Source organism: Vipera berus, assembly GCF_964194415.1.
Source record: "Vipera berus genome assembly, chromosome: 1".
Taxonomy (NCBI): Eukaryota; Metazoa; Chordata; class Lepidosauria; order Squamata; family Viperidae; genus Vipera; species Vipera berus.
Window position 1 is genome coordinate 31,678,237 of NC_138202.1, and position 26,637 is coordinate 31,704,873.

The window sequence follows — 26,637 nt, forward strand, 5'->3', positions numbered from 1 at the left end:
CAAGAGGTCATGTGCTTGATTTAAAAAAAACCCTAAAATGTTATTTCTGAAAATTCTGACCACAGAGCTATGATTTATAGGAAAGGTTCTAGTTCACAAAATACCTCTATCTTCTTTTACCGTAGTGCCATCCTGGCAAGAGTATGACACACCATAAAGGATGACCTTTAAATGCCCCATGATTGACTTTCCCTCTATTGATGTAAGGATTCCAAATCATTTGAATCTGGGGGTGGGGGAGACGAACCATTTTAAGAGGGAGTGAAAATTTTGAGAATTTTTTCAGCGAATGATAACTGGCTGGTATCCAACAAATTTTCTTCGTCCGTCATGGTGTTTACATTGCTATAATGTAAATGTTTTCTGTTGGTACATCTATAGGAGACCACAGGTACCACTGTTCTCCTCAAAATACTGAAAGCAGCACTAACCTGCATCACAAGCTCTGTTTCTTTCCTATATGCATTCAGTCACACAACACACATATATACAACTCACATTTGACCTCCCTTGATCCTGTGATCTCAGTATAGATAGTATTATTTTAGGTGCTGGTTCCAGGAATACAAAACTTTTTTTTAAAAGAGAAAAAAATTCAAGAAGAAAGTCTGATGATGATCTAGAGAAGGCTTAACAGAACTTCCACTTTCAGAATCTATCAGTGAAGGTTTGATAATTTAAATAAGTTTCACTGAAGGCTGAGAAGATGCTACTGATGGACAATAAGAAAAGCATACATTTAAAATGCTTGACAGATAATGATGACAAATTATTATGATTTGTCACATAGTCAACCAGATATTTAAACTGGATTTGGCATTTTTATCTAACTATCAAGTTCTTCCCAAGGACCCAGGAGAGGCAGATGTTGTTTAATGATGTTAAATGCTGCAGGATATAAGCTGTTCCAAGTAATGCTGTCTTTTGCAAATGACTAATGGTGATTTTGTCAATGCTAATGGAGCTCAAGTGGTGCTCCAGTTGTTTTGGGATTACACCAAGTGAAATATTACTACTATTGGTACTTTTGGTATTACTATTGGCAGAGAGTTGAATGTCTTTTTGTGGTCAATCTAAGCCACATTCAGGTCGGTCTTCTTTCTCTTGTGGTTTTCCTAATTCACCTTATCAATTAGGAGCTGATCTTTATTTTGGGCAGTTGTTTCAGCAGTTTCCTTTTGGTTCAGGTGGGAGGAGTTTATTTTCAACTAGATGCTGTTGGACTGCATTAGTTACAACACTAATTAGCACTTTGAAAGTTGTTGGCAAGTATTTCATTTTTTTTCCTTCCCCACCTCCTTTATCCAAGTAGTATTGGCGTAGTATAGTATTTCTTTGGATTGTCTTATATGTATACCCAGTAGTTTATTCTTTGTGAGGTGTTGGCTCATTCACTGATGTATTAGTAGGAATGTATAGTTCTAATTCTACTGAAATTTAAGATTTTGACTATTGTGTGCAATTTGAGCTTCATATCTGCTGATGTTAGCTATAGCTGCTGTTTGCTGCTTTATTATCTCCAGTGATTCCTTGATTTTCTTTGTTTCTATATGGTATTTCTTCATAAAGTACTCTTTGGTCTTCTTCAACTTATTTTCTTTCATCTGTCCTAGCTTGTTTGAATCTAATCTTAACATGCTGCTCTTATTTTCCATCTGGCTCTTCTATTTTGGTGGCACACAGTTTGGCTCTTTTTCTTGTTAGTTGATTTTGCACTTTCAATTCAGGTTTAGCTGCAGCTGCACCATACATTAGTTGGTTCCTTTCTTATAGCGAGCTGATGCTTATATTTGAAATTACTGTATTGGCATATTTTAATACTGGTAGTTCTATACTTACAACAGTTCATTTAGTGAACATTTGAAGTTACAAAAGCTCTGGGGGGAAAAAGTGACTTATGACCATTTTTCACACTTATGAGCATTGCAGCATGTGATCAAAATTTAAACTTTAGCCAGCTGACAGTTGCAGTGTCCAGGGGTCATGTGAATCACCTTTTGTAACTTTCTGAGAAGCAAAGTCAATGGAGAAACCTTATTTACTTAACAACCATGTTACTAACTTAACAACTGCAATGGTTCACTTAACAGCTGTGGCAAGAAAGATCGTAAAATGGCAAAACTCACAATAAATATCTCAGCAATTAGAAATTTTGGGCTCAACTGTGGTCATAAGTCAAGGAGTAATACTAGTGCTAGCTGTTTCTTTGTAAGCTTTAGTGCAGGCAGCCTTGTTTTTTCATTCTTCTAGGTGCTGAGTTATTCTTCGTTTCAGTACCTCTTTTATTTTACTTAGAAGGCTTTATTCTTTCTGAGAAGAAGGCAGAGGAGAGGGTGTGTGAATGAAAATGATTCAATAGCTATGCTGGCTTCCTTAATCACCGACTCCCAGAGTTTGACACTACAGTCTAAGCTATTCTGGCAAGGCTTCAGTTTTTTCACTCAGTCTAGACCCTTGCAGTTCTTCCAATTCTACTTCTGTGAATACTTTAATTCTTATTATAAATTGACATTGATCAGCCTCTGTTCTGTTATTTCTGATTCTGGATGTTGTTCTTTCCAGAACCACCACATTCTTTTTAGATAGCTTCTTTTCATTGGATTGGATTTGTAATAATAGATCATTATTTCTTTGTTTTCAGTCTTCATATACTATATTTGCAACAGATAAACAACTTATTTTTCCTGCACTTGCTCAGCCAATAGTCCTGAGTCCTGTAGCCCATTTGTCTCCTGATTTCCAGGAACTTCAACACCTAGCAAGGTCCTTGTTGACACAGGGTGATGACCAGTCCTGTAAGAGTTTTTGTAAATTATGTCTCACCATATTGTTTATGGAAAAGGCACTCTTTGTCTGGCTTCTCTGATGAGACTTGTTCAGTATGGTTGAAACTCTGACATACGGTAGCTGTCCTCTTCCTCAGAGCGTACAAGCCCATTATTGATCATTGCACAGTCTTTGCACTTTTTTCAAAGTCTCTACATCTTTTTTATCATGTGGTGTGCAAAACTGGATGCAGTATTCCAGGTGTGGCTTTACTAAGTCTTTATAAAGTGGTACTAATACTTCACATGATTTTGATTCTATGCCTCTGTTTATACAACCAAGGACTGTATTAGATTTTTTGGCTGCGGCCACAAGTGATCATCCACTAAGACTCTAAGGTCCCTCTCACAGTTACTGTTTTTGAGCCAGATTTCACCTAATCTGTACTTGTACCTTTGGTTTTTCCTGCCTAAGTGTAAAACTTTGTTTTCGTTCACATTACATTTCATGTTGTTGGATAGAGCCCATTGTTCAAGTCTGTCAAGATCTTTTTGGATTCTGAGCTTGTCTTCTGGGGTGTTGGCTATTCCTGCCAGCTTAGTGTCATCTGCAAATTTGATGAGTTCCCCTTCTATTCCCTCATCTAAGTCATTTATGAAGATATTGAAGATTACTAGGCCTAAGACAGAACCTTGTGGTACCCCACTGCTTACTTCCCTCCATGTAGATGGAGTACCATTAAGGATGACTTGTTGAGTATAGTTTGTCAACCAGTTAGAAATGCATCTGGTGGTGATGCTATCACTTTATTTCTAACAGTTAAAATAATAATAAGTTGGAAGGGACCTTGGAGGTCATCTAGTCCAACCCCCTGCTCAGGCAGGAAACCCTATACCATTTCAGACAAATGGCTGTCCAGTCTCTTCTTAAAAACTTCCAGTGTTGGAGCATTCACCACTTCTGGAGGCAGGTTGTTCCACTGGTTAATTGTTCTAACTGTCAGGAAGTTTCTCCTTAGTTCTAGGTTGCTTCTCTCCTTGACTAGTTTCCATCCATTGCTTCTTGTCCTGCTTTCAGGTGCTTTGCAGAATAGCTTGGCTCCCTCTGCTTTGTGGCAGCCCCCGAGATATTGGAACACTGCTATCATGTCACCCCTCACCCTTCTCTTCATTAAATCACACATTTTTCTAGCTTACCAAGAAGTAGGTTGTGGTTTACTTTGTTGAATGCCTTGTTGAAGTCTAAGTATACTGTGTCCACAGCATTTCACTGGTCTACTAATTTAGTCACTTTGTCAAAGAATGAAATAAGATTGGTTTGGCGTGATCTGTTTTTAACAAACCTGTGCTGGCTTTTGGTTATAACTTTATTTGTGTTTAGATGTTCGGAGATCTGTTTTTTATTATCTTTTCCATTATCTTCCCAGGTATTGATATTAGGCTGATTGGTCTGTAGTTTCCCGAGTCTGTTTTGTCTGACACCCCACACCCCCACTCAGGACACTGCAACCATTATAAATACGAGTCAATTGCCATGTAACCATGGGGATGCTGTGATGTCGTTAAGTGTGAAAAATGGGCATAAGTCACTTTTTTCAGTGTTGTTGTAACTTTGAACAGTCACTAAATAAACTGTTATAAATTGAGGATTACCTGCAAATATATCTATTTAGGTTAAATATTAAGAGAAAAGAATATTTGTAACTCAGGGTTGAATTGTGGAGTCTTAGGTGCTCTCTGAGTTTGGTTATTTGCTTGCAGACCTTTCATTACCTGACCAGATAATACCTTCAGACCACAAGATCAATCATTATTTGGAATTGGAAGAAAACCCTTAGGCTACGTGTACGCATAGCACTTCTCTGGTATTCAACCCTCTTTTTTTTCGAATTCCCACATGAGCCTTTTAAAAAAGCACGTCTGCTTTAAAAGTTGCATCAACTTTAATGAATCATTTCCCCTCCAGTATCTTCCCATTTATCTATATTTCACATTATTCTAATTTTCTAACCCAAATGAGAGGTAGAAGGAGAAACAGGCAAAGCAGCAGTGCCAAGACTGGTGGCTGATTGGAGAAGTTACTGAAAAAAGTCCCTTGTGGTTATCATCTTGAAGTATTTCTACACATGTGGTAAATTCAGAAGACTTAATATGACATTGGCAGCATGCTATCAAGGTAAAGTGTTGCTTCTCTTTTGCAGAAAAAAAAACTTTTATTTCTGAAGCTTTGATGGAACACTGAAGTAGATTACAAATGTAAGCCTGTTTTATGATTATATTAATTGTTGTGATGTGTTGGTTCATTCCTGGCTGCTATTTTTGTGGTTTTAAAATGTGTTGTCTTGGGTTTGTTTTTAATATTGTTAGTTGCGTATTTTGACATTGGTAGCTGCATGCATTTAATACATTAATGAAAAATTAAATCACATTACTATCTCTCTATTGGAAATACATTACAAAAAGTATCACTGGCTGTAATGTTTCTGACATTCCCATTCTCATTTCTACTAATCTTATCTACTAATTTTGCTAAGAATTCAACAATGCTATTTGTCTTTAAGAAGTCATACTTCACAGTGGGTTTTTTAGCTGGTTTTACAAAATGCCATATGCCCCTTTTGTTTTGTGTTTTTAATTGTATCTGCTACAGTGGCGTAGCGTGGGTTGTCAGCACCCGGGGCAAGGCAAGTAATTTGCACCCCCTAACCCGTGGATTTTAGCACTCGAGTCTGCCGCAGGGAGCCCCGCATCCTGGGCGTCCGCCGCACCCCCCACCCACGCCTCCCCCGGGAAAAGGGGGAAGGTCCGGCATCCCCTCCCTCACGTGTGGCAGAAGCGCCGGGACCCGAGGCCGTGCCAGGAGGCGGGCGGCGCAGCGGAGCCTCCGCTTCGGAGCCGGCGGGGGGGCGGCTGGGGGCACCGCCGTCCCTTTCTTACCTCTGATGCCTGGAAGAGAGCGGGACCCGCCAGCGCAGCTGCCCGTCTCGCTCAGGCATGCACCGCGGCTGGCCGGGGCTTCCTCCGGGGGCGCATCCAGGGGCGGGGAGCGAGGGAGGGGGCCGGCACGACGCCCCGTGAGCTTGGCAGCCCTTGGCCGGAGCTGCGGCTGAGCCTGGAGCCGCACCAGCCCGCACCTGCTGCCCCGGGAGAGCTCGGCTCGCTCCTCTGACCCCCCTCCCGCCACCGCCGCCCCCTCAGCCACGTGCGCCGGGTCGCCACCGCGGGGGCCGCTCTAGCGCAGAGAGGGGAGGCCGGTCCCCGTTCGGCCCGCCAGCCCCGGGAGAGCCCCGCGTGAGCGCCTCGCCAGCCGCTGAACTCTGGCTTTTGAGCAGGAGCGACCTTGCCCTGCTTGCCCTTGCCCGGCGCCGGGAGCAGCCGCCGCCGACCGCCCCGCTTTTCGCAAGCCCCGCTACGCCGCCGCCACCTGCCGCGGGGTGAGGGAGTCGGGGCTGCACCGGCAGGCGCTTCTCTGGCAGTGGGGCATGCTGGTGCCCTGCACTGCGCTCCGTCTGCGGGGGCCGCCCTGGGAAAGGTGGAAGTGCAGCTGTGGTCTGGGATGGCTCCGAGCCCTGTCTGGCCGGCTTTGTGCCTCCGTCCCCTAAGAGTAGCTGGTTGTGAGTTGCTGCTTCCCCGAGTGCGCCTCAGCCCCGGATCCCCCCCGCGGGACTCCAGCCGCGCGAAGGGCGCTTCGGCGCGTCTTCCATCCCTCCCGAGTGCGAGCGCCCCCCCCAGATGTTGCGCCCGGTGCAGCCGGCCCCCCCTGCACCCCCCATGCTACGCCACTGATCTGCTAGGTTGTATACTTAAATTCATTAATTTCTGGATACAGTGGTCTTCCCATGAGGTAGTAATTCCTTGGACTTGTTTCAAAGATGAGTAACCTCCAGTCTGGAATTTATTTGAGCACATTTTTTTCCACACAAATTATCTTTGGTAATATTAGATTTGAGCTCATAATCGTTTCTCACATAATTCCACACTAGATTTTCTGCCCTCATTCTCTTGATTCAAACATTCTTACTTTTGCAGAACTGGGAGTTATGATATCAGTTGTATCTACCAGGTACTTTTTGCAGAAAATATTAAAAATGTGCCTACTTATTTGTGCTATGGATGATACATCTCCAATTTCTAAATGACCCAAAAGGACTCTTTCAGCTTCTTCCTCTTGCAAATTCCACTAATGACTAACTCTAGACAAGACAACTGACTAAAATGTTCTGAGTTTTTTATGTGTTAAGAGAACGGAAAGAACCACATATGTATGGAGAAATGTCAGGGTTTTTTTTAAGCAGATGGACAACCCAGCTATTAGGAGCCACCAAGACTGAGACATTAATAGTCTGATCTATGAACTCAACTTACTCTATACAGTTTTAAAAGAACATGACTGCCCATTCTTTGGGTAGTGAATTCCTTCTGTAACAATGTCCTTCTGCAGATAATGAGAAAGAAGTTACAATTTTCTACTCCCTCATGTTTATTGCAACATTTTGGTATCATGCAAGGAAGAAAAAAGTGTTCATTGTCTTTCTTACTCAATGAATAGCCCCAAATGTTATCACCTTTTTATACACTTTTTATTCAATTTGCTAATAATTTTTATTTTTAATGTATGAAGTTTTTAGTCCTTGAAAAATCTCTCAAGATTTCGATAACCATTCTTTTGTTGAAAGGATCAGACAACCTTTCCAGGAAGAAGCATATCTTTGCAGCAGTTACAATACAAAAAGCTAATTCAGTATACACAGAGGGGATGTATGGTTGGTAAAGTTCAGTAGTATCATATATTGAAATGGGAATTCAACTTTTGTTTCATTCTAGAACATTTTCCCAGAACTGTTGAACTTTAGGCGTTGCCCAGAGTTGATCTATGAGGGACAAAGGTGTTTTCTAAATATGATAGACGATGGATAGAGATAGATAGATAGATGATAGATAGATAGATAGATAGATAGATAGATAGATAGATAGATAGATAGATAGATAGATAGATAGATAGATAGACAGACAGACAGACAGACAGAAGATAGAAATTGCCATCAAATATATAAAAATAATCTGACCTGCTCATATTGCCAGCAATTTTTTGAAAATGAATTCTCTATTTTAGCAATCAGAACTGGAGCAATATATCAAAGATAAAATATCACACACCAATTTTATTTAAGTATAATGTTCAGAGTGAATTTAATATTTTTCTTCCATTGAAATTATCCATTGTATCTCTTATTACATTCAAATTCTGCACCTACTTAGCTAGCAGTGTTTGATTTGTTCAGATTCTAAGTCACACTTCACCAACAATCTGTAAGTAAGGCCCATGAGATACATGTTATCAAATGTTCAAAAAAGTCAGTAATTTCATTTGTCCTGTTCTGCACCTTCTAGTTCTCTACAGGATTAATTTTGAGATGCAATGATTGGAATAAATGAGAATATGCCAAATGTAATCACATATGTCAGTTTTATTTTAAAGATGGCTAGAAAATAGGCCTACACAGAATATACTGTACATATCATCCTTGGTCAAATTCAAGCATGGAATATATTACTTGGATAATTCCTGTGATAGCCACAAAAAATTGACTCCACTGTTTTCCTGATTAATTTTGCATTTTTAAACAATCCTGTATATTTTAGATAAAGCAACTTATTTTATATACCAACATTAATAGCCCACTTAAAGCAAGAGGATCACTATGAGAGGTAAATAATTTGATTCACAAATGGGCATTTCTCTTATGTTTCAAGAATTTGCTCAGATTTACTCACAGTTGGACACTGGTTTTGTTGCAAGTCCCAAGAGATATCTGAGGAGAAGTTTTGCTCATTTATCTAGGAAGATTTTGAATCCGTTGGGCCTGATGAGATGATTAGGGCCCTTAGGTCTGTGAGTGCAGCCACTTGATCATTTACTCCATCCCCTGCTGGTTTGTTAAGAAGGCCAACAGGATGTGTTGTGAATGAGTGTTAGCAATACTAAAGTCTTCTTTGGGTGATGGGGTTGATTGTTTATATCTTAAGAAGAACTTGGTTCAGCCCCTCCTCAAGAAACCATCACTGGACCTTACTATGGTGGACAATGTTTGTCCAGTATCTAACTTTCCTTTTCTAAGATAGTCATAAAACAACTTCAGAGGACCTGAGATGGAGCAGATTATCTGGATTCCTTTCAGTCAGGATAAAGTTCTGGGTATTCTTCTAAATTGACTCTGGGGATTGGGGAAGGGAGGCACAGTATTATACTGGCTGCATCCTTTGTCTGGGGTCAATTCCAGTTGGTGGTGATTGAAGAGAAGAGATCCCACCCTCCAATGTATGGGATGCCACAAAGGTCTGTGCTCCACTCCTATTCAACATCTTTATGAGACCTCTGGGTAAGCTCTTCCATTGCCATGGGATGAGGTGTCATGTGGTATCATGATGATACCCAATTATATATCTCTCACCCTGGCAAATTAAGGAATGCTATGGACATCTTATCCCAGTGCCTGAAGGCTACAAGGATCTGGATAGGGAACAACAGGGTTCAACCGAACATTGGCAAGATTGAGTGATTTTGGGTTTGGGAGCTTGCCAGCTCTAAAACAATCACATCTTTGATGGTTGATGGTTTTGCACTGCCCTAGACAGGCCCTGTGTACAATCGGGGGGGGGGGAATGTCTTCCTAGACTTACATGTTCTGCTCAAAGACAGTGGCAATCATAGCTAGAAGGGCCTTTGCTCAAATTCATGTTGTGTACCACTTGCCCCCATTCCTAGATCAAGGGGATTTATTCAGGATCACTCATGCCCTAGTCATCTCCCAGTTGGACTACTGTAATGCACTCCTCATGGGGCTGCCCTTGAAACATATCCAGAAGTTTCAGCTGCCAAAGAATGCAGCAGCACGAGTAACTATGTGTATTGGTCCCAGTTGCCAATTCAAGGTTTTGGTTTTTACCTTAAAAAGTCCTACGTGGCATGGGATCAAGTTAGTTGAGGGACTGCCTCAGTGGTGGGATTCAAATATGTGAACAACTGGTTCTCGGTGTGGATGCTGCTTCTCGAAGTCCATTCTGGGCCTGGGCAACAAAAATTTAGCTACCGGTTCTGCCAAAGTGGTGTGAAATGGTTGAATCCCACCACTGGACTGCCTCTCCCAAATTACATCTATGTGTCCCATGAGAAACAGCAGAGAGGGCATGCTGCGGGTCACATCAACTAGAGAACCACACTTGGAAGATCCAAGTAGGCCTTTTCTGCTGTGGAGATTTCTCTCTGGAAAGCTTCATCCCTTTTGACTTGGTAAAATATTGAGAGTGCTCCACTGTTTTTAATACCTAGTCTTCATCCAATATTTATTTTTCTCTTTTAGCTTTATACTTTTTAAAATTTTAGAGCTTTTTAAGTAATATTTATCGTTTCAAAAACATTCACTGTTTTTTTAGTTTAGTTATACAACAGCCAGAGTCACTTGTTTCCGCAATGAGCAGCTATATAAATATGACAAATAAATAAATCAACTGGCCAGTTTTGCCTAATGGTTAAGGTATCAGCTTAGAAAGTGGGAGACTGAGTTAGTCCCTCCTTATCTATGAAAGCGATGCTGTAAAGATTTTTTCTCCATAGGAACCTGGAATGTAAGATCCATGAATCAAGGAAAGCTGGACGTGGTCAAACAAGAGATGACAAGACTGAACATCGACATCTTAGGTATCAGCGAACTAAAATGGACAGGAATGGGTGAATTTAATTCAGATGACCATCAGGTATACTACTGCGGGCAAGAATCCCTCAGAAGAAATGGAGTAGCCTTCATAGTCAATAAAAGAGTAGGAAAATCAATACTGGGATACAATCCTCAAAATGACAGAATGATCTCAGTTCGAATCCAAGGCAAACCATTCAATATCACAGTAGTCCAAGTCTATGCCCCAACCACCAGTGCTGAAGAGGATGAAATTGACCGGTTCTATGAAGCCCTACAGCACCTTATAGAAGTAACACCCAAAAATGATGTCCTTATCATCATGGGGGATTGGAATGCTAAAGTAGGAAGCCAAAAGATAACTGGAATAACAGGCAAGTTTGGCCTTGGAGTACAAAATGAAGCAGGGCACAGGCTGATAGAATTTTGTCAAGAGAATACGATGATCATAGCAAACACTCTTTTCCAACAACCCAAGAGACGGCTCTACACATGGACATCACCAGACGGTCAACACAGAAATCAGATTGACTATATGCTCTGCAGCCAAAGATGGAGAAGCTCTATACAGTCGGTAAAAACAAGACCAGGAGCTGACTGTGGCTCAGACCATGAGCTTCTCCTTGCAAAGTTTAGGCTTAAACTGAAGAAAGTAGGGAAAGGCACTAGGCCACTCAGGTATGAATTAAATCATATCCCTGTTGAATATACAGTAGAGGTGACAAATAGATTTAAGGAATTAGATCTGATAGACAGAGTGCCTGAAGAACTATGGACAGAGGTTCGTGACATTGTACAACAGGTAGCAACCAAAACCATCCCAAAGAAAAAGAAATGCAAGAAAGCAAAATGGCTGTCTGAGGAAGCTTTGCAAATAGCTGAGGAAAGGAGGGAAGCGAAAGGCAAGGGAGAAAAACATAGATATGCCCAATTGAATGCAGAATTCCAGAGAATAGCTAGAAGAGATAAGAATGCCTTCTTAAATGAACAGTGCAAAGAAATAGAAGAAAACAATAGAATAGGGAGGACCAGAGATCTTTTCAAGAAAATTGGAGAGATGAAGGGAACGTTTAATGCAAAAATGGGCATGATAAAGGACCAAAATGGCAGGGACCTAACAGAGGCAGAAGAGATTAAGAAGAGGTGGCAAAATTACACAGAAGAACTATACAAGAATGAGCTTAACGTCCCAGATAATCACAATAAGGTGGTCACTGACCTCGAGCCAGACATCCTAGAATGTGAGGTGAAGTGGGCCTTAGAAAAGCTGAGCAACAACAAAGCTAGTGGAGGTGACAGTATTCCAGCTGAGCTATTCAAAATCTTAAAAGACAGTGCAGTAAAAGTGCTACACTCAATTTGCCAGCAAATTTGGAAAACTCAACAGTGGCCACAGGATTGGAAAAGATCAGTTTACATTCCAATTCCAAAGAAAGGCAGTGCCAAAGAATGTTCAAACTATCGCACCATTGCACTCATTTCTCATGCTAGTAAAGTCATGCTTAAAATCCTACAAGCTAGACTTCAGCAGTATGTGGATCGAGAACTACCAGAAGTACAGGCAGGATTTCGAAGAGGCAGAGGAACTAGAGATCAAATTGCCAACATACGCTGGATCATGGAGAAAGCTAGGGAGTTCCAGAAAAACATCTACTTCTGCTTCATTGACTATGCTAAAGCCTTTGATTGTGTGGATCATAACAAACTGTGGCAAGTTCTTAAAGAGATGGGAGTACCAGACCATCTTATTTGTCTCTTGAGAAACCTATATGCGGGTCAAGAAGCAACAGTGAGAACTGGACACGGAACCACTGATTGGTTCAAAATTGGGAAAGGAGTCCGGCAAGGCTGTATACTGTCGCCCTGCCTATTTAACTTATATGCAGAGCACATCATGAGAAAGGCAGGGCTAGATGAATCAAAAGTTGGAATTAAGATTGCCGGAAGAAACATCAACAACCTAAGATACGCAGATGATACCACTCTAATGGCAGAAAGTGAAGAAGAACTAAAGAGCCTCTTGTTGCGGGTGAAGAAGGAGAGTGCAAAACTTGGGTTGAAACTTAACATTAAGAAAACCAAGATCATGGCATCTGGCCCTCTCAATTCTTGGCAAATAGATGGGGAAGAAATGGAGGTAGTGACAGATTTTGTTTTCCTGGGCTCCAAGATCACTGCAGATGGGGACTGTAGCCAAGAAATTAAAAGACGCTTGCTCCTGGGGAGGAAAGCCATGGCAAATCTAGACAGCACACTAAAAAGCAGAGACATCACCCTGTCAACAAAAGTGCGTATAGTCAAGGCTATGGTCTTCCCAGTTGCAATGTATGGCAGTGAAAGTTGGACCATAAGAAAGGCTGAGCGCCAAAGAATTGAGGCCTTTGAACTATGGTGCTGGAGAAGACTCCTGCGAGTCCCTTGGACTGCAAGGCGATCAAACCGGTCAGTCCTAGAGGAGATCAATCCTGACTGCTCTTTAGAAGGCCAGATCCTGAAGCTAAAACTCAAATACTTTGGCCACCTAATGAGAAGGAAGGACTCACTGGAGAAGAGCCTAATGCTGGGAAAGATCGAGGGCAATAGAAGAAGGGGACGACAGAGAATGAGGTGGCTGGATGGAGTCACTGAAGCAGTAGGCGTGAGCTTAAATGGACTCCAGAAGATGGTAGAAGACAGGAAGGCCTGGAGGAATGTTGTCCATAGGGTCGCGATGGGTCGGACACGACTTCGCAGCTAACAACAACAACAATCTATGAAAGCAAGCTAGGTGATCTTGAGCCAGGCAGTATCTCAGCCCAATGACTTGACAGGGTTGTTATTGTGGAGAAAATAGGACAAGGAAGGTGTTGGTTATGTTTGCCAACTTATTTGTAAAAATAATAAAGATGGGATACAAACAAACAAACAAATAAAATTGAGCTAGTTTTAAGATATATTACATTTTATTACTCCACACAATAATACGATGTTTCATATTGGCTGCAATACAATAGGATTCTTCTAATCTATTTAGACTATGATACCCTCACTGAACTTAGTCAGATTTATGGGCACTGCAATCTAATTCACCAGGAGGGTGCCAAGCTAAGCTATATGGTTTGAAAACTGCCTTTCTCAAATTGAGAAAATTGGGGGGGCTCGTGTTTTGCAACAGCTTTTGCTTCATCAACTTCTCTGCTAGTTTTGCAAGAGGCCTCAACAACCCTTTGTAATCTCCACCCCTTTCACTTCCTTTTGCCTTTCATATTTCCTTTCACACTGTTGTAAAAATATAGCAATATCAGCTCAAAGCAAAGAGAATGAAACTTTCTTCAACCTGATGTCCTTCAGCTCCCAGAATCTGTACATGCAGCATATTTGGAGAACATCAGATTGAGGTAATCCCTGTGGCCACAAGATTTTTTCTGTATTAGGGAGCCTGCTCTAACATATGCATTAAGCTGTATATTATCTTCATTGAAACTTAGTGCATTGGCAAAGTGGCCTCTATTTAATGTTCACGTAGTTTTCCAATTACTGCTGAATTGTAGTTTCCAGTATCCTTCCCCACTGGCCATGGTAGTTGAGATTCATCAACTTCTGGAGGGTTACAGGTTCCCAACACCTGGACCAGTCTATGAAAAATTAGGTCCAAATTACTATGACTCTTTAAGACATCAGGAGGATTCCTTATTGAAGTTGCTACAAGAGATCTAGCTGGAATTAATTTTAGTCAGAGGCTTTCATTTTTTTCTACCTCCAGGGAAAGTACCTCCATGCTGTTTACGTTATGCACTGATTGGTCTCATAAGGAACCTTTGCTTATTTGGCAGATTGTAGTGCACTGCAAACAGCTGTAATTCAGGAGCCCTGACCTTTTGATGCCTGAGTTCTGATTTCAGCCATTCCACACACCTCATGCAATGTTCTTTCTGAGGGCATGATTGTTGAGAAATGATCTCCAAGTCTTGATCTAGGCTCCATGGCAGGATGTGTAACCAGTACATTACTTACGTTCTCCAGCTCCATTCCAAAGAGATGCAGTTTCATTGTTTTCAAATAATAATAATAATAATAATAATAATAATAATAATAAGACAGTGGGATGGAGAGGGCGGGGGCAGCAGTGGCTGGTTCCACCGGCAGCCGCTGGTGAAGGCCCTGGCAGGACGGCAGTGGAGGGTTGCTCTGGCTGTCGCACGGAAGATCTGGGTCGACTCGCCCTGTCCCACGCTAGGGCTTACTTTCTGGTAGGACTTATATTAGGCCCACCCCCCAAAAAAATCAGCTGGAGCTTACTTTTGGAGTAGGGTTTACTTTCAGGGAAACACGGTATACTGCGATATCAAGAAACCATTGTCAGAATGTCTCATTCTAGTCCTCTTAATTAAATGGTAAAATAGGGACTAGATGAGACCACTGCTAGATGGATTCACCGCTGGTGAATGACCACATGAAAGGCTGCTTGTTAATGTTTCCACTTCAGCTTGAGGGAAAGAATTGACTAGACTACTACAGCTTCTGGCCATATGCCATTGACGTGGATGAAGAGTTGAAGGACCACTTATTAGTCTTGCAGATGATATAAAACTGGGAGGAGCAGCTAATATTTTGGATATAGTCTTGAGCACCAAGCTGACATAGATAAGGTAGAATGTAATAGAGTGAAACATAATATTGTACATCTGAATAAGAAAAGTGTAAATCATATATAATATGCATCTTGGGAGTAGTATCTATGAAAAGGATCTAGATCTCCTCATGGGCCATCAGTAAACATGAACTAGATGTGTCATACAGCTGTTAAACAAGCAAGTGCTATCTTAGAGTGCATTAACTGGGAATAGAGACCAGACTGTGGAAATTACAGTAATTGTTCCACTCTTCTCTGCCCTAGATGGACCTCATATTGATTATTGAATCCATTTTGGGGCACCATAGTTCAAAATGGGCAGTGAAAAATTGGAGTAAATTCAGGACAGACTTATCATAATGATGAAAGTTCTGGCAATCAAGATCTATTAAGAATGATTCAATAGCAATAGCATTTAATAATAATAATAATAATAATAATAATAATAATAATAATAATAATAATAATAATAATAATAATAATAATAATAATAATAATAATAATAATAATAATAATAATTTTATTTGTATACCGCCCTTCTCCCGAAGGACTCAGGGCGGTGAACAGGGCAATACATGTTAAAAAACAAGAATACAAAAATTAAAAGAGATTAAACAAGATGCCCAAAAACTATAACAATAAGTTAAAATACATTAAACAGCAATAAAACCCAAACCCATCACCCATCAGGCCAGGCCGGCTTGTTCGAACAAGTAGGTCTTCAGATCGCGTCGGAAGGAGCGAAGGTCGGGCGCCATCCGGAGCTCAACCAGCAAGCGGTTCCACAATTCCAGCGCGCCCACAGAGAAGGACCTCCCCCTGGGGGCCACCAGGCGACATTCTCTGACTGGTGGCACCCTGAGGAGGCCCTCTCTGTGGGAGCGCACAGGGCGGAGGGAAGTTGATGCCGGCAGCAGGTGATCCCTAAGGTACTCCGGACCCATGCCATGTAGGGCTTTAAAAACCATTACTCATCTCCACGTCCAAAGTTTAAAATAAATATCCTACACATATGCAAAGCTTGGCTTATCCCTTTTCTCTTTTTATCCTCACCCCAAAGAAACACAAGTGCTGAAAATTTCATTTTTGTTCATTGATGTAGTTGCTGATGGGAGCCATTTTGAAATCTGCCCATTGACTATTTTAGGCCAGAGGAGAAACATTTCCTTACAGCCTATGTGCTCCATGGCCATTTTGACTTGAGCTCCCCCCTTCCCCCAAAAAACCCATCTGAGTTCTATAACAAGAAAAGAGATACCAATAACGTCTTCTAAATTAGTTTTGCAGGTTGAAACAAGATGAGCAGGTGCTTGGAACATTGGGTTTAGTGGCTTATCAAGTTGCCCATCTAACAAATGGCTGGCGTGGAAATGCTCTGCACTGGCAACCTGTCAGCCGGCGTATGTTTGGACACAGGTCTAATCCTTTTCTGAAAGTGTGTTAGGCCTGTACCAAAAATTAGCCCAGCTGTCAGGTTGCAGGCACAGAGGAGCTCAGGGTGAATTAACTGTCAGTAGTAAGCAAGCTCCATCTTCTACTTGAGCTGCTACAGAACAACAGTGCTGGCTCGTGGGAGGAGAAAGAAACCCAAGGGAATTTCCAATTGCTTTCTTTGATTTGTTTCACATCATTAAAGTGTTAAAGCCAGCATCACTTTCTCTCCTCCTGACTGAGGGAGAAGGGGGATGGGCGATTGGGGCAGTATATGTTAAGGCTCAAGGAGCAGAGGAGATACTTTAATCTAGCCATTTAGTTCTCAGCTTACAGTCCTGAGTTAGAAGAAAGGGTACGCTCACCTCAAAATTTGCAACCCCTGAAGTTCCTAAAGGGCTTGGTAACTTTAAGAAGAGTAGACTTGACTGGAGAATTCTGGCAGTTGAATCCACCCATCTTAAAGTGGCCAGGGTTGAGAAACCTGCTCTAGAGTAATAACATATTTCCTATAAAAGATAGTAATGATAATAATGATATTGATACATGACAGGAACTTCAACTGAAGTTTTTAGACACACACAACACACAAATCCTGCAATCAACCCCAGTGACAATTCCACATGAATCAGGCTTCCTTCTGGAAGGAAAGATGACTAACGAACACTGATACTTTCCAATGATTTATCTATTAGATTTTTATCCCATCTTTATTACTTTATAAGTAACTCAAGGTCGTGAACTTACATAATACTCCTTCTTCTTCCTCTTTTTCCCCACAATAACAACAACCCTGTTGGGCTGAGAGTGACTGGCCCAAAGTCACCCAGTTACCTTTCATGCCTAAAACAGGACTAGAACTTCAGGTTTCTAGTCAGCAGAGGAAGAGCAACTCTTAGTAAACATCATATACCATTATCCTGCCTCACTTCCTAGAACAGGGGTGTCAGGCTCGCAATGTCTCGTGACATGTCACGACATATTGCGACTTTTTTTCCATTGCCGGCAATGGGGTAGGTGCATCAGCATGATGCATCCAGCCCAAGGGCCAGCAGTTTGATACCCCTTTTCCTAGAATAACAGAATACTCTAGATCAGGGGTCTTCAACTTGGCCCTTTTATGACTTGTGGACTTCAACTCCCAGAATTCCTCAGCCAGGCACACTAGCTGAGGAATTCTGGGAGTTGAAGTCCACAAGTCATAAAAGGGCCAAGTTTGAAGACCCCTGCTCTAGGGATTTCTCTGGGAAGTGAATTCTTTATCCGGGGAACTATTATTGAGAACTCCTGCTCTCAAGTAACCATATGCCAGGACTCAATAACCAGCATACATAGGAAGTAAAGTTTCTTTTGGTATCATGGCCAAAGGTTTTTAAGGTTATTGCCAGCACCTTGAACTGAGTCCAGAAGTGAATTATAGGCCTGTGAAGATGATGCAATTTTAATTTAATATAGTCATAATGCTCAATCCCAGTCAGTACCCAAGTTTCTATAAGTTGCATCAACTTGGCTTTCATGTGACATCCACAATGCATTGCAGAGATCTATACAAAAGATTTCCTGGATGAATGAAGCTAAGCTGTTTTCACATAACTAAAGTCATAGTTGACAAATCAGCCTAAATTTAAAAAGCTGTTGCATGCCATCACAAACACCTGTGCTTGTACAGAAATAGTGGCTTTTAGAAATGAACTTGAAAGTAGATTGCCTAACCAAACCTATTTTGCTTTTAGATTAAGAGGGGCTCCAAATGAAGGAAGCATGGGTATCAGCAGGAGATGCAATTCCACAGACCTGCCATTCGAAGAAAGCCGTGAGTTTCTGATTGTAGTATACAGCTTCATTTTTGCCATAGGCCTACCAGCCAACTGCCTAACTGCTTTTGTGACGCTCGTACAAATTTGGAGAAAAAATATCACAGCCATTTACTTGTTTGGCCTGTCCCTGTGCAACATTATGTACCTGAGCACCCTTCCCCTCTGGATCCTCTATGTGAAAAATGGCCACCGTTGGAAAATGGGGACACTGTCATGCCTGGTGACTGGATATATCTTTTTCTGCAACATTTATATCAGCATTCTTCTCCTGTGCTGCATTTCTATCGATCACTACAAGGCTGTGGTACGTGCACTGGAAAGCAGAGGGAAATGCTTCAGGTCCCAAAGGACTGCTACTATGGTCACAGTCGCTTTCTTTGGCATCATTGCTGCCATCTATTGCCCTGTGTTTTTCAGCAAAAATATCCAGGAAGAAAACATAGCAACTTGCTTTGAAACTCCTCTCGATAACAATTTGGCCTACTACAATATCAGCCGGTTCTTCTTGGGATTTCTCATTCCTTTGGGGCTCCTTCTTTTCACAAACTACAGAATTTTTCAAAGTATTAAGACCAGCTTCAGCCTCAATCCAGACCAGAAAGCTAAAGTGAGAAATGTGGCAATTGCTATCATTTCTGTATTTGTACTGTGCTTTGCTCCCTACCATTTTGTGCTCCTTGTGAGAGCTATTTTCTTCTTTCGCTATCCAGATGAGATATGCACATTTGAGAAAAATATATATACTACTTCTGTGATCTTTCTGTGCTTTTCCACTGCCAACAGCATCGCGGATCCATTTATCTATGTGCTGGCTGGTGAAAATGTCAGGCGGGAGATATACCGCGCATGTAAGGTGTGTGGTATTCATTGGCCGGATGATTCCCAGTGACATCAGAAACACACACATTGGGAAATAAAGAAGACAATATTACTGCCCTTCACTATTGAAAGTTTATGTGGGTTCTTTAAAAGACCTGAATGGAAAGTGGATAACATTTGCAAATGCACTGAAACATTCCCTATCTCCAGTAGTCACCATCTGTTTCAGAGAATTCTGATCTTCATACATTGAATTTGGTCAATGGGCCTTCACAATAAAGTTACAATATTGTGATATGCAACTGGGTCTATGCAATCCTCAAGACATAATGATGCATTGATGAAGGATCATATGGCATCACGGAGAAGCTGCTAATATAGTTTTGGATCATTTATTAATTCTTTGCTAATGGGGAAAGGGCTAACATGAAAAAAGGCACAAGCCATAAGTGAATAAGAAATGCTACCTCTCTGGGATAACTTCTAGGCCCTAGGATGTTGGATTTTTTTTTAAAAAAGAAAACTGTTGCCCTAATGGTCAGGATATCTTTGACTAAGATAAATTATTCTTGAATAAATTACCCAAGTCTTTATTGTATCCCCTCACTGTTACTGTTGAATTTATGCAGTCCAGATATCTATTAGGTTATATGGCCACTGATAGCACATATTGTATATGTTCAAAGAAAACATATATTTGTATCAAAAGTTGAGTTTCTGACTTCTGAAATATACAAGGGAATTCCACTCTATGTTGGAAGAGGCCTGAAATCATTCTAGTTCAACTCCTTGCTCAGTGCAGATTCTACTAGATCAGGGGTGTCAAACTGCCAGCCCACGGGCCAGACGCATCACATAGAAGCCGCGTCCATCTCATTGCCGGCAATGGCAAAACCGTCCCGATACGTTGCACGACATCACGTGATGTCACGAGTTCAACATGTCTGTACTAGAACATCATTGATCATCCGGCCTCCATTTGAAGATCTCCTAATTAACAAGAACTCATCATTTAATGTGGCAGTTTGTTCCATGTGCTGACAGCACAATCAGGAAGTTCCTCCTGATTCTAACCTGGATAAATGGTCCCTTATAGTTTTAATCCACTGGCTCTGATCCTACCTTCCAAGGCAATTTATTTATTTTGTATTAATTTTATTGGCCACCCATCTTATTGCAGGGCAACTCTGAGTGGTTTACAATATTAAAAAGAATTTTTTTTACAAAACCTATATACAATTCAAACTAAATAATATATAATGATAAATACTCAATCTTAACTAATAAATAAAATAAAAATAAATAAAAATAAAATATCTAGAAGGAGCCAAGGCTGGCTGGCTGGCTGGAGCTTAGATCAACGCCAAACTCTCTTGTGCTTCCTGCAAAAGGCTTTGGCTAAACCAGCATTGCTTATCCTTGGCAACCCCCAGATGCAATAATGAATAGATCTACTTCTATACTGTTCACATAATTCAAGACTGCTAACCTATTTCCTCTTAGACATCTTTTCTGTAGGTTTAGACATTTTCAGAACATTGCCTTGGCACAGTGATTAAAATGAAATACGGTAGGCAAACTCTGCTCACAGCCTGGAATTAAATCCTGATGAGGCTCAAGTTTGACTCAGCTTTCCATCCTTCTGAGATTGGTAAAATGAGGACCCAGATTATTGGAGACAATATACAACTACTGTAATGTTTACATTGTAAACCACCCAGAGAATGCTGTAAAGCACTATGGGGCAGTATGTAAGCCTCCTCTCCAGTTCAACATCTACATGAAACCGCTGGGTGAGATCATTCGTGGTTTTGGAGTTGGGTATCATCAGTATGCTGATGCTACCCAGCTTTTCATTTCGACCCCAAACCACCCTAGTGATGCCCTCGACGTGATGTCCCGTTGCCTGGAGGCGGTTCGGGTCTGGATGGGGAGGAACAGGCTTTGACTCAACCCTGACAAGACTGAGTGGCTGTGCGTACCGGCATCTCGGGATATCCAGAATATTCCATCTCTTTCTATGGGGGGTGAGTTATTACCCCCCGTAGATAGGGCTCGCAACTTGGGAGTCCTCCTAGATTCACAGCTTTCTTTAGAAGACCATATAGTAACTGTGACTAGGGGGGGGGCTTCGCCTAGGTTCGCCTGGTGCGCCAGTTGCGGCCCTATCTAGACCGGGATGCCTTGCGCACGGTCACTCATGCGCTCGTGACCTCTCGTTTAGACTACTGCAACGCTCTTTACATGGGGCTGTCCTTGAGGATCACTCGGAGGCTCCAACTGGTACAGAATGCAGCCGCGAGAGTTGTGTTGGGAGTTTCCCGATACTCCCATGTTACACCCCTGCTCCGCGAGCTGCATTGGCTCCCAGTTGTCTTCCGGGTGAGATTCAAGGTGCTGGTAATGACCTACAAAGCCCTACATGGCATGGGTCCGGAATACCTTAGGAAGCACCTGCGGCCGGCATCAACTTCCCTCCGCCCAGTGCGCTCCCACAGAGAGGGCCTCCTCAGGGTGCCACTGGTCAAAGAATGTCGACTGGTGGCCCCCAGGGGGAGGGCGTTCTCTGTGGGCGCGCCGGATTTATGGAACCATCTTCCGGTTGAGCTCCGGATGGCGCCTGACCTTCGCTCCTTCCGGTGCGATCTAAAGACCTACTTGTTCGAACAAGCCGGCCTGGCCTCATGGGTGATGGGTTTGGGTTTTATTGCTGTTTAATGTATTTTAACTTATTGTTATAGTTTTTGGGCATCTTGTTTAATCTCTTTTAATTTTTGTATTCTTGTTTTTTAACATGTATTGCCCTGTTCACCGCCCTGAGTCCTTCGGGAGAAGGGTGGTATACAAATAAAATTATTATTATTATTATTATTATTATTGTTATTATTATTATTATTATTATTATTATTATTATTATTATTATTATTATTATTATTATTTATTATTATTATTAAATGCTATTGCTATTGAATCATTCTTAATAGATCTTGATTGCCAGAACTTTCATCATTATGATAAGTCTGTCCTGAATTTACTCCAATTTTTCACTGCCCATTTTGAACTATGGTGCCCCAAAATGGATTCAATAATCAATATGAGGTCCATCTAGGGCAGAGAAGAGTGGAACAATTACTGTAATTTCCACAGTCTGGTCTCTATTCCCAGTTAATGCACTCTAAGATAGCACTTGCTTGTTTAACAGCTGTATGACACATCTAGTTCATGTTTACTGATGGCCCATGAGATCTAGATCCTTTTCATAGATACTACTCCCAAGATGCATATTATATATGATTTACACTTTTCTTATTCAGATGTACAATATTATGTTTCACTCTATTACATTCTACCTTATCTATGTCAGCTTGGTGCTCAAGACTATATCCAAAATATTAGCTGCTCCTCCCAGTTTTATATCATCTGCAAGACTAATAAGTGGTCCTTCAACTCTTCATCCACGTCAATGGCATATGGCCAGAAGCTGTAGTAGTCTAGTCAATTCTTTCCCTCAAGCTGAAGTGGAAACATTAACAAGCAGCCTTCCATGTGGTCATTCACCAGCGGTGAATCCATCTAGCAGTGGTCTCATCTAGTCCCTATTTTACCATTTAATTAAGAGGACTAGAATGAGACATTCTGACAATGGTTTCTTGATATCGCAGTATACCGTGTTTCCCTGAAAGTAAACCCTACTCCAAAAGTAAGCTCCAGCTGATTTTTTTGGGGGGTGGGCCTAATATAAGTCCTACCAGAAAGTAAGCCCTAGCGTGGGACAGGGCGAGTCGACCCAGATCTTCCGTGCGACAGCCAGAGCAACCCTCCACTGCCGTCCTGCCAGGGCCTTCACCAGCGGCTGCCGGTGGAACCAGCCACTGCTGCCCCCGCCCTCTCCATCCCACTGTCTGCTTGCCTACAGCCGCAATGAACCAAACCCTCAATGAGCCCCGGCCTCTGTCCACTCTGCCTGCTGGCCCTACTGCTGCTGGGACATTTCTCGGCTGTGTCGGGTGCCGTGTGGCAGCCAAGTGGCTGCCTATGCTCTTCTGCCTCGCAGGGCTATTTGCCCTCCTGGCTGCACTGCTCTGGGCTGCCCTGCTGGGCTGCTCCTGCCTGGCACAGGGCGAGTTGGCCCAGATCCAGAGTGCGAGAAGTTAGAAAGTCTGATTGAACTTTTTTTTTGTCCCACAAACACATGGTGAAGGCTGAGAAGCGAATGGAGAAACGTAATGCAGATGAAAAGCAGGTTACTAAAAAAATGCTTGGGGGAGGCGAGGGTATCTGGGTGGGTGTGGGCAAGCCGACCTTATTCTGCGTGGCTTCGGCAGGTGTCTGGCAGGTGGAATGAAGCAACTCCACCCCCCTGCCACCTGCTTCACCTCCTTACCTCATGGTGGCGGCAGAAAGCAAGCCAGCCAGGTGGAAGGCAATCCGCCAGGAGTAGCTGGTAGAGGCCAAAAGTGCCCAGCCAGCATGAGAGCAGCAGTGCCCGTCAGGGCCCAAAGAGTGCCAGGTTCAGCCCTTAGCCTGGCCCCTGCAGCACCAAGTAGGCATGCAGGCTGGCACTTAAGCAGCCCAAAGGCGGAGGCATGGCCAGTGCAGTTCCATTGGGGACCGCTGGCAAAGGGCCCTGGCAGGGCAGCACTCCAGATCTGGGCTGACTCGCCCCACTCCAGGCTCAGTGCCCTTTCTGCTACCCCCCCACCACGGCCGCACCGGTACTGTACCTGGTCCACCACCACGCTCTTGCCGCCACATTGCTTCTCCACCCCATCTACAGGTCCCGCCCTACCCCCATGCACTTGTGGCCTACTGGTACCGGTACTGGCAAAAAGTAAGCCCTTCCTGAAAGTAAAACCTAGTGCTTACTTCACAGCCCAAAATAAAGTAAGACGGGGTCTTGTTTTTGGGGAAACACGGTACTATGTCTCCAATGCTTCCTCAAAATTCCAAATGAGTTTAACTCTTTTCCAAGAAATTAATCTGGCATAATCTGGCCCCTGTTATTTGTAGCATGTCTCTTCAAGTGTGCATAAAAATTATTAAGAGTGAGCCTATGTTCACTTCTACTAGTTCTTTTTTTTAAAATCCCATTTATATCCCGCCCTTCTCCGAAGACTCAGGGCGGCTTACAATCTAAGAAGCACAAATCAATGTGCTTAGCAATAGCCTTCATTCTATGTATATGCCTGCTTATTAGGGCTTTCAACCCACCCACCCCCCCAAGCGGAATTATTACAAAGTCATCTTATTGCCCCCAACAATCTGGGTCCTCATTTTACCTACCTCGGAAGGATGGAAGGCTGAGTCAACCTTGAGCCTGGTGGGACTCGAACCTGCACTAATTGCAGGCAGCTGGTGTTACTTAAGGAGGCATTAGCCCACTGCTCCACCAAGGCTCTTTGGATACATTGAGGTGTAATCCAACTGATCCTGGAGACCTGAATTCATTGAAATTAACTACATTCTCTATTACCATCTTCCTTATCTACCTCAAGCCACAGTGCTCAACTTATGAAAAATATCACAAATGTATCCCTAGAGATTCTCAGTCAGCAGGGTCATGGTTGTCCCAAAGGTACTTTTTCAAGAGACAACTGGACTTTCTTGTTTTTCTTTTAAGATGTTTCACTTCTCATCCAAGAAGCTTCTTCAGCTCTGAAGAAGCTTCTTGGATGAGAAGCAAAACGTCTTCAAAGAAAAACAAGGAAGTCCAGTTGCCTCTTGAAAAAGCATATTTGGGACAGTCACGAATGTATACATCAGCCCTCCTTAATACAACATCTTACCCAGACCACAACTTCCCAACATATGCAAAGGAGTGTCAAGTTGGGAATGTTTGATCCTGGATTCTATTTTCATATATTCTGTTCATTCACCATGAAAAAAAAGTAAAGATGTCTTTTTTCCAAGTTTCCTTCATTATATAGTTTCCTGTGCTCCTGCAAAATCTGTTTTAGAGGCATTGAGAGTTGCAGAAAGAATCATGCAAAATGCCAGATCTGCCTTCCTTCAATCTAATAGCATCTCTGGTGACTCAGAACTGAAACCCCAAATCATTTACAGTAATTACACTCTAATCCTACCCTTGTTTCTAAGATTGCAGAATGACATCTACAAATTCAGCTAGAATAGTCACTGGTCCAGTTTCACTCAGAAAGTATCATGGCATTTGAACCCAACTCTTTCTTCTCTAATACTGTACCACATAGCAATTATATAAAACTCGGCTTTGGAATTAATTCATGAATTTCTAGTAGCCAAGGTATAAATGGCAATGATGCTTTTTTTTTCACACAGAAAATTTCCTTTACTATTAATCACTTTGTTGGTAGATTGTTCACTGAATGTTCACTGAAACCACAGTTCCTCAAAATATTATTCCAGCTGCCTAGGTGCTAATTCTGAACTATAATAATATTGGTTCATGTGCTAAAAGGGAAAATAGATCTCTCTTTTTTACAATAATTTCATCTGCAATGCATAGATATCGTCACCAGATGGCACCCAAAGCTATCTTATTTCACTAACTATCATTTTGAGCAAAGAAAATCAGCATGCCCCTTTCTATTTTTTCTCTCTCTTTCTATTTAATCCTATTTCTATCCCACCAGAATATATTGGGAGCAATATAAACAATATAAAACAAAAATATAAACATCCATAGTTAGATTAAAACTAATTTGAAGATCACCATAACAATAGCTACATCAAACCCCCCAAAAAACATTTTATTTTTTATTTATTTTATTTATACATAAAATTTACTGCTGCCCATCTTACAATAGGGTAACTTTGGGCAATTGACAGTTACACCAAGCTAAAACATAAGAAGTTAAAAACAAACATTAAAACCAAGGACACATGGGGGAGGATGGCAGCAGAGTGGTGGAAGAGGTGGTATTAAAAGAAAATTCTTCATTGAGGTCCAGTCCAAGCTAGGAATAAACAAAATGGAGACTGTTTTAGGAAAGAAGGTTCTTGTTTATTGAGTTGCCAGAAACTTCAGTGATAGCAGCATGTTTCTGGGGTGGCTGACCACATGGAGCTGAGAATGGTGGGTTTTTATACCTTCTTGGGCTTTTGTGTTTGGAGTTGTTGCTGTTCCTGTGGAATGAACTTTGACCTGAGGTTCAGTGTGCCCTTCTGGTATTCTGATAATGGTGGATTAATCCTATTATGTCGTAAAGGTCAAGTCCTCCTTCCCTGAGGTTGTGGCTGATGGCTATGTCCTATGCTGGATTTTGGGGTGAGGGGTTGCTGGTTCTCATCCTATCACTCTAATGTTGTTAGCTATCAAATCGTGCTCCGAGGGATTTTGAAAGATCCTGTCTTGAATGGGTTTGTGCAGGTAGCATTTGTTCATGAATGGGGCCTCAGTCTTTCTGAATGGGATTATCAAATCTGCATTTCTACAGAGCTGGCCTCTATTAAGAAAAAATGGGCCTGATTTTCTGCCTTTAAGATCCTATGGGGAAATATAATATTTTGCCTTTTTAATA

The 26,637-nt window shown here is 42.0% G+C and overlaps 1 protein-coding gene across 1 annotated transcript; it reads left to right on the forward strand.

The window, feature by feature from the left end:
* The first annotated feature begins 4,990 nt into the window (after nucleotides 1–4,990).
* GPR132 (G protein-coupled receptor 132) lies at nucleotides 4,991–21,947 on the forward strand. Its single transcript, XM_081314482.1, has 2 exons — nucleotides 4,991–5,021; nucleotides 18,236–21,947. The coding sequence occupies exon 2, from the start codon at nucleotides 18,264–18,266 to the stop codon at nucleotides 19,206–19,208; it is 945 nt and encodes a 314-aa protein (XP_081170608.1). The 5' UTR covers nucleotides 4,991–5,021; nucleotides 18,236–18,263; the 3' UTR covers nucleotides 19,209–21,947.
* Nucleotides 21,948–26,637: the final 4,690 nt, after the last annotated feature.